This window comes from Mytilus californianus, unplaced genomic scaffold, assembly GCF_021869535.1.
Source record: "Mytilus californianus isolate M0D057914Y unplaced genomic scaffold, xbMytCali1.0.p SCAF_11, whole genome shotgun sequence".
NCBI lineage: Eukaryota > Metazoa > Mollusca > Bivalvia > Mytilida > Mytilidae > Mytilus > Mytilus californianus.
In genome coordinates, this window is record NW_026262593.1 from 31,720,966 (window position 1) to 31,734,951 (window position 13,986).

At 33.6% G+C, this 13,986-nt stretch overlaps 1 protein-coding gene across 1 annotated transcript; it reads right to left on the reverse strand.

Annotated features, from left to right (window-relative positions):
- Window positions 1-1,467: 1,467 nt before the first annotated feature.
- LOC127720869 (endoglucanase E-4-like) lies at window positions 1,468-10,021 on the reverse strand. Its single transcript, XM_052227614.1, has 10 exons — window positions 9,865-10,021; window positions 9,045-9,218; window positions 8,055-8,242; window positions 7,024-7,183; window positions 5,693-5,804; window positions 4,940-5,090; window positions 3,938-4,082; window positions 3,162-3,333; window positions 2,642-2,814; window positions 1,468-1,553 (listed from the first exon to the last, which is right to left on the reverse strand). The coding sequence occupies exons 1-10, from the start codon at window positions 10,019-10,021 to the stop codon at window positions 1,495-1,497; spliced, it is 1,491 nt and encodes a 496-aa protein (XP_052083574.1). The 3' UTR covers window positions 1,468-1,494.
- Between the last annotated feature and the right edge of the window lie 3,965 nt (window positions 10,022-13,986).

Here is a 13,986-nt window from a genome sequence, read left to right on the forward strand (position 1 = left end):
AAGTTTGACTTGGTTAGCTCTCTGATTTCTGTTCTCAATAAACTATTTTGTTTTAAGTTCTAATTGGTTAGCTCATTGATTTCTGTTGTCAATAAACTATTTTGTTTTAAAGTCCCTCAACTTATCGAGTTTAAAAAGTGAAGAGTTTTGATCGATAAAATATATTTTGTATAATATACTATAATAGTTTTTAAAGGTAGAATTTGTCACTTAACTTATCGAGAATAAAAAGATGATGGTTGAAATCTCGAGAAACTAGTTTTATATCAGATACCATTTGTCATTCAACTTATCGAAATTCAAAAGATTGAGATCTCGAGAAAATAGTTTGTCTCCTTTCATATGCTGTTCTTAGTCAGAAACATATTCAGTTGTTTTCTTTTTGTATATCTTACGTTTTTTTTTGTGTTTTTTTGTTGTTGTTCTTTTGGGGGGGGGGGGTTGATGTTAATGGCAGATGGTTGATAATCTTTCTAGAATTCGTTCACATCTTTCTTTTTTTTTTAAAAGGGTCGAATCAGAAATTGAGATAGCTATAGTTAACGCCTGTCTTTATTATTAAAGACTGTTATTAACCGCGAGGTGTCTTTTGGTGGGTAGCTGTCTCATTGACACAAACCAAACATGTCCTTTTATTACTATCATGTTCTGCTATTTATAAGATTTAGTTGATAGTGATTGAATTTCCTTTATTTTTGAGAATTGTGTTTCCCTTATACCCTCAAGTGCTACTACGTGTCCTGCTCGAAAAAGTCTTTCTACATATTTGGCATAGAGCAAAGTAAGAAATTTCCATTTAACATTTCGGAGTATTTTATAGCTTACTATGCGGTATGGGTTTTGTTCATTGTTGAAGGCCGTACGGTGGGTGACCTGTAGTTGTTAGCTTCTATGTCATTTCGTCTCTGGTGGAGAGTTGTCTCATTGAGATTCATACTACATCTTCTTTTTTTTATTTATATTCTCCAGAGAGTGCATATACGGAACATAATGATACTGTTTAATTGTTTATTGATATTAACAATTAAAGTATAAAAATAAGAAGATGCCAATGAGACAACTCTCCACCAGAGACCAAATGACATAGAAGTTAACAACTATTAATAGGTAACCCAAGTACGGCCTTCAACAATGAGCAAAACTCATATCGCATAGTCAGCTATAAAAGGCCCCGACATGATGTATATTTTTAATATTGAGTTAAAAACAAAGTAAACGGCACATAATAAAATATGTTCTTTGGATATGGCATTTTGCACCATGTAACTTTGAATTTCATGACCTCCATTCTTGTAGCAAAACTTAATTGAACTTTGACTAAATATTAGAAAATGAAATATAGGCCTAATGCAATTGTTTGCTACTCAATACACTTACACAATAAAAGAGAATTAATGGACACAATTTAGTCCATCATGTACATTGAACGGTTTAATTTATTATCAAGAAATGATACATGAAAATAGGCTTGAATATATTTATTTGTACATAAAATTAACATTTAGATGGTGGAGATGGTGGCAGTTGATTGTTGATAGCAAAATGGTAAAGACCTGAAATAAGAAAAAATGTAATGAGATATAGAAAACAAGTATAAGTTTCATCAGTACTTTAAAGTCATATATTTGCATGAATCATTTTAATACAAAAGAGTCCTTAAACATACCTTTAAAGTGTATAGTTTGCTGGGTCAATAACAAATTGATAAATATTTGGTGTTGATAGCAGATTGAAAACTTGCCTTGAACCAGGGTGATGTAAACTTGATATACAGATTTGTTTTCTAAATAATTCAGACATGAGGGTTGAGATCTCACAAAACATATTTAACCCCGCCGCATTTTAGCGCTTGTCCCAAGTCAGTAACCTCTAGAATTTGTTAGTCTTGTGTGTGTGTGTTTTTTTTTTTTTTTTAGTTCATTTGTATTATTCGGAGTTTTGTTTTGCGTCCATTTTGCGAAACTAGTATACATTTTTGTTTAGGGGTCAGTTAAGCCGGCCTACGGGTGCGGGGTTTTCTCGCTGTGTTGAAGACCCATTGTTGGCCTTGGGCTGTTTTCTTCTCTTTAGTCGGGTTATTGTATCTTTGGCACATCTTCTGTTTCCATTCTCTATTCTATTGCATATCATCAAACACTATTTTTTGACCTTAAAAAGTGTTTGTGTGTATATGGTTATCATTGTGTTTATATGTGTGTGTCATTGGATTCATGATCGTTCGTGTATACCTCATGTCTTCTTTCATTCATGTACAATATATATATAAATGTTTAATAAAAATACTTATTACGTATTTATGTTGATTTATGTTAAATTATGAAAGGAAGGATAGTATTATTACATTTATCATATAAACTCGATCTAAGCACACTTCGAGATGCTGAATGTTTTTTAAATAGTTGTTACAAAGTTAAGCTAACCAATGTCATGTTATTCAAATTTTATTTGTATAATGCACTTCCTTGGATCCCGGTTTATTTGTATATTGCGTTTTCTCTTTATTTCCAGTGTTAGTACAATTGTGAAGCAAATTAGCTTAAAATGCATCATTCCACTATATATTGGTCTAAAAGAAGATTCTAGCTGCACGTGGAATAAAAACAAAACTTTAAAAAATTGTTATAAAGGAAATATGATATACCTGCGCATGCTCCTTGAAATCCTGCATTATAATCACATGCCACTTCGTTTTTGACGTAATCTCCACGATTATCAGAATAGTCATCATTCTGTCCAGGTCCTCCAACAAGAGCACCATTTAGCTGATTGGGACTATTCTGCCACTCAGGAGCACACCATCCAGGTTTACAGGATCTATAAAAACAGATTTATAGTGCTTTAGAATAAATAGTCTCTGTTGAATTTATTAACCACTTAATAGATTCGGAACGATTTAGACCTTGACATATTATAGTAGAAAAACGCCTTTTGTTGAAGACCGTTTTAATAAGATGACCCCTAGATAACTTCTGGTTTTTCACCATTTAGATGACGTATTCCTCATATCTCCTAATATTTATAGTTGAAAAGACGTACGTCATCTAGAAAAGGATCCAGAAGACTTAGAATGCTAGCTTCTTTTCTGAGTTTTACACTGAACGAAATATATTTTTTAACTATGTTTTCCATTCATTAACACTTAACGGTTAAGAAACACTTACGCTCCTCTGTGATGCGGCTTATGAGGGAAATTGCCACCAAAACCTATTTCATAACTGATGTGACGATTGTTATCTCCAAGGATATAATTTATTTGTGTCATGGCCCATTTTAGGTAATCAGCGCCACCTATTCCATCAGCAGCCGCCATCACAGCAATAAATGCAGCATTTCCTATTGAAATGACAACAAATTTATCAGTGACAGAGCAGAACATCTTGCTAAAACATTATTTTACACAGACTATATTTATAGGGTTCCTTTGTATCAGTGAATGTACACACTTCTAAATAACTGTAGTTGGCTTTAAATTTAGAAAATTACAGATATAGAACTCAATTTGACGCACAATATGCACATTTCGAAAACAAAATGTTGCTTGAAACCAAATATTATAGATCCAAAAGTATTAAAAAATGAAAACCAATAACATCCACCAAAACAAATTAAGAAACGTGGGTGAATCAGGAGAACTATATTAGACACACAACAAGTTTATCATCTTTCGGTCGACTGAAAGTTCAAACTAAATATGTTACATACGGAGTATATATGAATAATTCTATTTTTATTTTAGAATATAGAGTTGGGAAGAAAACGCCAGTATGTCAGACTGATCCTCTTGCTCGTTGTTTTTTCTCACAAAGGTCAACATGTAGTATACCCTACTTTTTTATGTAGAAAGGAAATTGGCGTCCATAGTATAACCCCTACACAAGTACGCATAATTATATCGGCCACATCTATCAAGGAATCTTTGAGTAAAGAATGCATTTACCTGCATATCTGTTAGATCCCCACTTATCCCGATATACAAGTCCACATGGAGTATAAGGAACACCGCCGCCTGGTTTATAGGAATTAACAAAAGCTTCCACCGGAGCTTTGTATTGGCCATCCTGAGTTGCCTCCCACAACAAAAGCTGTAACAGAAAGAAATTTATACGGTTATTAATTTGTAGGCAGGTACGATGTATTATCAGTCTCATGGTATTACTGTTTAGATTAAAATTGACTTAAGTTATCTAACAAATATCGGAATGTGCCCCGATCATTCGTTGTTGCAGGCAGTAAAATGGCCTATAGTGGCGTACATCCTCGTCATTTGGACTCTGGCTGATAGTTGTGTCACTGGCAATCATCACCACATCTCATTGATTTATCTTAAGTTGACTGTTAGTTAAGTAAACGAAACGCTTTTGTATTGATATTTTTCACCTGCAGATCGTCTCCAACACGAATCAAAACCTTATACTACAGCACAAGTTCAAGACCGTAAGCTCATTTGGAAGACAAACACCAGTGTTTGGTAGTATGAAAAAACGAATGTTGCCATAATTTGCAAAACAAATTCATTCTATATACATTTGTTGTAAGAGTGCAAAATTGAATTCAACAATTTGACAAGATCAGGGCACATTTACATGTAGATAGATAGTTGTTTTATAACTCGACAGAAACTAGTATAGGACCAGTTTAATTTGCATATATATAACTCTGATGTTTTGACGTATTCCGTCGCTATTAACCATTTAGTTATAACGGTATCTCCATTACTAAATAATTTGAAATAAGTGTTGCAAATTTTAGCTCAATTTTGATATTGACCTAGAATTAAACTTAATTACTGATATAAGAATATGTTTGCAAATGTCTAAACATTCAAGACTTGTTAATCAAAATGTTCTCGATAGAACATACGCAATTCTAAATAATAAATATTCAATCATTCCGCGGTGTTGCCTTTTTGCTCTTGAAATAATTTCAAGATGTGTCGTACCTGGCATCCTACAGTTTTGTCGTCCCAAGAATAACCCCATGCGGTACCGCCGCTAAACCATTGTTTAGCGTCATTAAGGTACTGTTGATCACCGGTTGCCTTAAACAGTTCTGCTGCTGCTTCACACATCTCGTCTTTCCATCCGTTTGACCTAGAATTAACGTTTGATAACACTAACTCTAAAATTATTTGACACAGCAAGAAGAAACAGAATTTGATCAGCAAGTTCCAAAACATAATAAAGACGAGTAAAGTAAAGAATGGAAGTAAATTTTATATATAATATGTTTGCTGTTTTGTTTTTTGTGTTTTTTTTTTTAGTAATAACAGCTTGTAACACCACTTTCGGCGACTTTGGCTTTACTATGGCGGCCTGTTTTGGAAAATTCTGAATATTCAGTATATTTTTTATCCGTCTTGACGAACTCTTGCTGTTTCCGGTGGCGCCGATTGCGGAATCAACAATTTACAAAAAATGTGAGGTATCAAGTAAGGGAACTTATTGATATTTGTTTGGCAGTTATATTAATATCGGTACGTATCATTTCCACATACATTATTTGTACCCTCCCCCTCAAGTCAGGGGTAACAGACTTTGAAACAATTGTATATTTCACATCTTGGAGTGCATTTAAATTTCATTTTTACATTATTGTTTTGGAATTACAAACAGGCTAGACATGTCTCGTTATATATATTTCACTTCCAGAGCAAATTGTACTGCTACTATTTGTTTGATGAAAAGAAGATTACCCATAAAAGTCCTTTGCCTGTGGTACACTGTTTGAGTATATTCCCGGATGGGATTTAGCGAATTGGTAAATAGATTTAGCAGCATCCAGCAACCTTCCGGCATAACCAGCATCTGATAATATTACCCGTTAAGAAATGGTTAATTTTGTTTTATAAAGTGAGAATTCTTAAGATTTTGTCGTGTTCATGAGGGCATTGAATATAGACATTGGAAAATCAAGACTATTTTCACCGAATCAATAATCGTCAATAAAGCTTATTAATGTTTAGAACACGACCTTTGCTCATAGGTGACATGTAGCTGCTAAATTTATTTGGTCACTGGTGGAAAGTTATCTTATTGGCAAACATGCCACATCTGGAGCAGGATCTGCTTATCCTTCCGGAGCACCTGAGATCACCCCCAGTTTTTGGTGGGGTTCGTGTTACTCAGTCTTTAGTTTTCTATGTTGTGTTTTGTGTACTGTTGTTTGTCTGTTGATCTTTTTCTTTTTTATCCTTGGCATTGTCAGTTTATTTTCTACTTATAAGTTTGAACGTCCCTTTGTATATTTCGCCTCTCTTTATTATTTCTATTACAATGACATTACACAAACAGAAGGAGGTGTGATATTGGCCAATTTATCAACAGAACATCACAGAGAATCTTGTGAATTAATGAAACAGAGATACTATGATCAAAGATATGATTTATTCTTATTCACTTAATTCTTGAAAAAAAAAATCCATTAAGATACTTTCAAAGGCATCCTCTGAGTAAATTTAGGCACTTATCCATGAACCCTGCTTAAAATTTATTGATTTCTATTGAATACGAAATAAAACTTACTGATTCAATAACTTTTCAAAGTTTGTTTTTTTTAATTTTAGTTCATTTATATGTTTTGGAGTTTAGTGTGACGTCCATTTTCACTGTACTAGTACACAATTATATTTAGGGGCCAGCTGAGGAACACCTCCGGGTGCGGGATTTTCTCGCTGCGTTGAAGACCCATTGGTGGCCTTCGGCTGTTGTCTGCTCTTTGGTCGGGTTGTTGTCTCTTTGACATATTCCCCATTTCCATTCTCAATTTTATTGTTCTTTCTTTTGCGGTGGAAAATTTGCTTGTGTGTGTGTGTTTTTTTTTTTCGTTTTTGACTACTTGAAAATTTAACAAGAAACATGATAATTTACTTATTTGATCTTAACATTTCTCCACGAAGAAATGACAAAATAAAAACAAATAATATGTTTTAGTAGAAGCATATCTAATATTAAATGCAGTTCTAAAATTGTTTTTATAATTTCCAATCAACAACGCCGACCTTATAATTTAAAAATTTAAACTGACCTTTGTCTTTCCAAACAATTGCTCCAATAGCAAATGCTGATGCAGTGTTACCAGCTACGTCACTTCCTGGATTCCCTGGTGTTATTTTGAATGCTGGTCTGCCCATGTGCATGTCCTCTGGTCTTCCCCAAAATCCATGATCAGCGTGACCATCCCCAACCTAGTATATATAAAAGTAAGGCTGAAGATACCAAAGTTCATACAAGTCGAAAAGTTAAAAAAAAAACTCTAATTGACAAACAACAGTTTATTAAACACAACATAGAAAACATAAGACCGAGCAACACGAATCGCACAAAAAACCGGCGGTAACCCCCTTTGCCTTGGAAGTGTTATAAATAACAATAAGAAGGGTTAAAAAATAATAGAAGACCAAAACTAAAAAAACCAGCAACAACAAAAACAAAAAACAAAATAAATAACAATTCAACGCAAAAACAAGCAAACAACAAGCAAACAAATATACAAATATAAACACAAACAATCGAACAAGCAAACAAACAAACATTTAAACCATGAATAAACCACATTTAAACTAGTATATAATAAAAAATCAAACTGCCCAGAAAATTATTTGCATTTGCTCAGTTTGAAAGATTTCCAAGCTATTCATGAACGCACGGAGTATAAGACCTTTAGGAACAAAAATATCTAAAGAAGGATCTGGAATAAATAGAAATTCTAAAATACTATTCTTGTGATGTAAAACTTCATAATCATTGTCATAACGATTTCTTTGTTGATGACAACCAACGCCCAAATCAAACGTGTACTGTACATGAACTAGCATGAACTAGGAAAGGTACTTAGGATACTAATAATGTTTTCTTTGTAAATATTTAGATAAAATAAAGATCCGACGCATTATGCAAAAGGGCATAACATTGCTAGAAGTAAAATGAGTTCCAGATGTGTACCAGAATGAACATCTTCATTTGTTGACGTATATCTATAAGATCAGTGTACAGTGTAATCACTTGTCTTGAAACTGCATTGCATGTGCTACGTGATACGTATAGCATTTAATTTACCTGAACCCAATATGTCTGCTTGTTAGGTTCCCAACATTTCAAGAAGTAGTCAAGTGGCCATTTTAACATGTCATACATCATGTCAAGCTGTCCAGCTCTTTCATATGCATCTTTAAACTTCTGTAGTCCCCATCCCAAAACATGCGCAGAGTAAGACATTGGAAAATTGAATTTAACATGGTCTCCAGCTATAATGAAAGAAAACTGTATTGATACGGTGTTCGGCTGTAATGAAAATGAACTTCATTGACACGGTGTCTGGTTGTAATGAAAGATAACTTTATTGACACGGTGTGTGGCTGTAAGGAAAGATAACTTTTTAAATAGGGTATCTAGCTGTAAAGAACGATAACTTTATTGATACGGTGTTGTTGTTAATCTCTGCTCACCATCGAACAATAGACTAAGTCTATTATTCAGATTTCTCCAGTAGATACAATTGGGGCATTAGCTAGTGTCATTTCCACATACTTTTGTTTTCATTTTCCTTTTTTTTTAATGAAATTGATATTTACTTGTGTTCATACAGTTATTTTTTCTAGCAAACAAAACGTAAATATAATGCATAAATAGGAAATCAGGAATCACCAAAAATACTGAACAGTACAACAGATCACATTAACCACTAACACCCGACTCCTCCAAACAATAAAAGACATACTAAAGACGAAGAACAATTCATGGTCTAGATAGCTTGACTTGGTACAGACTCAACATGTGGCGAGATTAAAAAAGTTTAAGTGAATCTCTCCCGTTAATGCATTTCAAATTTCCGGCCGTAGAAGATAAGAAGAACATACGAAGTACCCATGTATTACACTCACACTTTTATCCACGGAAAACAGGCGAGAAAAAAATTTTCATTTCACCATTACTTGTACTTTTGAAATCTCTCTTAAAAGGTTTATAAAAAAGTTTTGAGAGTTTATGCATTTCAAAACATTATTTGATCTTATGTCTGCGTTGTCATCATATACATTGTAAACCTACCGTCATACCATCCTCCTGAGAGGTCGTGTCCGTCACCATTGTCTCCCAAAGCTGAGTCCCCACGCCATGGAATAGGATTGTTTGTGCCAGAAAGTCGACCAGACCTTTGTGCATCAAAGAACAGAATAGATAGTGTCATAGCTTTAGAATAATCATGTTTCATCTGTGATCCACCTGATAAAAAAGGTCAGAAATGTATGCTATAAAATATTCATTTAGAATAGTTCAAGCAGAACAATGGACGGTAAAAATACGATTAAACGTGCAAATTTTCTCGGATTTTTTTTGGGTAAATTACTTCGTAGTACATTATACATTGAAAGAAGTATATTGACTGAGGACAAAGTCCGGGCCTATATACTTCTTTAGGTCGATATATCCTCGTATCGACACCATACAAAGGCTGATACGAGTGTATATCGACCTGAAAGAAGTATATTGACTGACGGCGAAGTCCGAGGTCGATATACTTCTTTATGTCGATGTATCCTCGTATCGACCTCATACAAAGGCTACAATTTTTATATTATTATTGTCAATATATACAAGCCAGAAGAAGAGCACCAATTCTTTAGATTGGTTGTTTCTATCGTGTCAGATATTCTAAAAAAATAACCGTGCAATATCACTTTTCTAAAAATAACCGTGCAATATCACTTTTCTATCTGTCTACCTTTGAAAATATAGTTGAACATGTGACTCTTTCTGAACGAGTCAAATTAGTTAGAATATACACAATAATAATAATTACTAATACAGTTTTATCACAAGTTTTTTACATTTTTATTATTTTACTATCAAAGGGAGTGTTTCTACACACCTTGACCTGTGTACGGAGGTACACTAGGTCCACCACCTATATTAGATCCACTTCCTGTTCCAGTACCGGTTTGACCTCCGCCTCCTGTGTTAGTTCCGCCACTTCCCAATGCTCCTGCTCCTCCGACAACAATTGTTCCTGAAGGAGGATTTGTCATTCCGCGTTTGTCACCTTGAAATTCTATTTTGATTTCATCGTTTTTAGCTACATCAGCAGAAAACCCTTTGTTCTTAATTACAAACGTATTGCCAGCACTTGATGACACAATATCAGCTGCCCAAATCTATAAAATATATTAGTACAAAAATGAGGATTTGTGATCTGATAGCCTCAAAAGTTAAAATGAAGTGGTAGTAGTAAGCAATTATAGGCCATCTTACGGCCTATAACAATGAGAAAAAACATACCGTACAGTCGGCTATAAAAGGCCACGACATGAAAAATGTGAAACAATTCAAGCGAGAAAACTAACGGCCTAGTTTATAACAAATCAATTTACAACAAGAAAGGCGCTTCGGACGCATGAAATTTATATCGTGTTGTTTTCATTATTTACAAAAAACTAATATTACAGATATGAACCAACGACAACCACTAGATTTGTTTGTATAAAATAATCAGCTTATATTTGGTAAACTTTGCATGGATTTCATTTTTTGGTGCTTTTCAGTGGGTTTTACATTAATTTTATTCATTAAATGAAATAAACAAACAAAAAACCTTAGCACACATTATCCCAAAAAAGCTCTTCAAAGATACAAGGCTTATAATTTTATACGTCAGACACGCATTTCGTCTATAAAATACTCATCAGTGACCCTCGAATAAAGACAGTTAAGAGCCAAATAAAGTACGAATCGCTTTTATTGAAATTCTATGCATCACTTTCAGATTGATTAGGAGCATTAAGGACCCTAAAAGAGTTCGAACTTTGTAGTGGCGTTAATATTGGTGCATATCTTTGTTTGGAATTTTGCTTTCATATGCACGTAACACAAAGATCTTTCACACACAAAATGAAGGTATATTGAGACCATGTTTTTGCCCCTTGAATTCGAAATTCAAAAAGTATTGTAACACCTTTTCAATATTTGAATTTTATCTTGAATATTTATTTACACAAGGGCCGTTTTAAAAGCCTTGTATTAAATGCAAAACTGTACAAACTAACATTACAGATTCACTTTGAAATCTCATGAGTCAAAAATGACATACTAGTGACACCACTCATTTATTTTTTGCACATATGTGTCAAGAGATAATATTATCATCCTAACCAGTAAAACTAAACATATTTTTGAGAGGACTGAAGAAATTTACTTATTTATAATTTTAGAGGCCTAATAATGGTTTTTGTGCCTCCTCATTACTTTTCTGCTTAATATTTTGATTTGCAACTTTTATATGAGAAGCTCCAGAGTTCAACAACGGTTTTTGGTGAGGTTCGTGCTTTCTTATCTTTAGGGGACTGTTGTTTGTTTTTCAACGATTTTCTTTTGGTCATGGTGGTGTCTATTCTTATTCGACTTCTGGATTTTAAAATTATTTCATAACTTTATTTTCAAAAGTCAAAAGCAACAGTTTCCCCCATAAGTTCTTAAATTTAGGCAGCAGTAATTTTGTGATGTTAACAAAATAAAAATTTGAGAGAATCGCATGAACACAAAAAAGGAACGAGACCGGCTATGCTGAAAGTGTAAAAAGTAAAATAACAAAAACACCGAACTCCAAGGAAAATTCAAAACGGAAAGTCCCTTATCAAATGGCAAAATCTAAAGTTCAAACACACCAAACCACTGGAAAACAACTGTCATATTCCTGACTTGATATAGCCATTTCCTTATGTAGAAAATGGTAAGCATCTCCTGCTATGGATGCATTAACAGCCACGCGAATCCACAATTAATCAAAATGTCATAGTCGAGGATAGGACACAATCGGTACAGATCAGACGACTCTTCTAGTACATAATAAAAAGACCGCGAAACAGATCAGACGACTCTTCTAGTACATAATGAAAAGACTCTTCTAGTACATAATAAAAAGACCGCGAAACATGTCGCTAGTGAGTTGAGACACAGACACATCATTTATCGATCAACCTATTCGTGATGTTGACCGTTAAACTTATGGGTGTGTCGATTTCAGTCGTTCGTCTTCAGCAGTTTGTGTAAGGAGCATATCCCTGTTAATGTCATTATGAGGTTCCATTTATGTGAACATACACGAGCGTGACGTATTAATTGTGATATGTAAACGCCAAATGAGGGCAGAAGGTATTTATTTTAGTTTCGAGAAGTGGAAGTTGACATATTGAAAAATTGAAATCATCACATTAATTTCAAGTTAAATGGGATATATGAGAGGCAACCATTCTGTGAATTGTAGGTTATTGAGTGACATTATACCAACAATATCTGAAAGTGAACTTTGGAAGATGCTTTTTCCTTTATATTTTGAGAAGGTTCTGTATGCATATTGCTATAAATATAAGCAGATATATATATATCTTATAAGGCCCCTCCTTTAAATAATTGATAACAGTTTCAGATAGAAAGTGAAGCTTTCAATTTTAACTGAAAGGATGGTCAGGAACTATACAGGAACTGGACAGAAAAACACAAAAAAAAACATAAGAACAAACAAATGGAAGAGTAAACTCAAGTATTCTAAATATAATATGTATTGAATTTTTCCTGTCCATTCGTTTTCCCTATTTTACCAAATTTTTATTATTATGTAAAAAGTATACGAATTAGTCAATAGTGTTCTGATTTCTAAGTAATCATTCAAAATTTGATATGGTTTAAAAGTTTCTGTCTACTGGAGATATTGGTTTTCAATAGGATGTTTAGTTTCTAAATAACCACTGTATGCATCAATCTATATGTGCATATGTCAGGACAAATCGTTCTAAGGAAATATACCTTTATTTTCTAATTTTCCTAATTTAAACAAAAATTTTGATGATTGTAACGACCAAGATTTCTCTTCTTTGTATACTAGTCCTGTATTGTTCAGTTGATGTTATAACATACCGCTTATAAATATGATGCTCTGTCTAGTTCTGTCATATCTGCCTGGGTTTTATGATGTTTTCACTACAGCTATACAATGTACACTTGGCTTTGGGTGGCTTTGACACATGATGGCTGTAAACATTTACGTCTGTCTTATGTACAGTGTTTTGACGGGTTTATAGGTCATGATGCATATCTCACTTGTTACTGTTGGTGGTCAGCCAAACTATTCATGCGGCATCAAAGCCCAAGAACGAATAGGATAAATGTTTGGGAAGTCACAATTATAAAATGTTTAAAATGATTTATAAAGGGATATAAAAAGAACAGTGAACACTGTCTAAGGTTTATTATCACTTACATTAACAGGCGATTTTGATTGTTTTTTTTTATATGTCATATATGTTTTTCTTTAATTTTGATTTGAAATTTCAACGTACAGTTAATTTGTCGACTCCTTCGCTTAGAGTAAGCGTGGCATTCCATCCATGCAGTGTATGGTCTGGTCTTAAGATGAAGTAACCATGAAATCCACCAGGCCATTTCTGTGTTATGTAAACACCTTGATTTTCAGCGTTTACATTTGACAAAGATGCCAGTAATGCAGCAACCAGTAGCTCTTTCATCCTTCAAGATGAACAAATACACCAATATGATAAGTAAAACAGCTATTAAGCAAATCTTGATGATAAGATATATAATTTATAATATTTAAATCATTACATTGTTACCTTTCAAGTGACAATTGTCCCGTTAAATTGAAGTACATTAGGAATAAAGATAACTCAAACAAGTCAGTTATGCATTACAAATGTAACAAAAAAATTGTTCCGGCGTGAAATTTGGTGAGGAACAAATCTCACAAACCAAGAGCTTATTTCACCAGATAAGGAACAAATCTCATAAACCCGGAACTTATTTCACCAGGTAAGGAAAATATTTCACCAACCCGGTACTTATTTCACCAGGTAAAGTGTGGAACTTATTTTATAGAGATGGAACAAATTATATAGAAATCATCTGTGAAAAAAGTTCTCCCAGAACATATTTCCTGTGATATTAGTTCCACTGGAACTTTTTTCACAGGAACAAATTTTGGCTC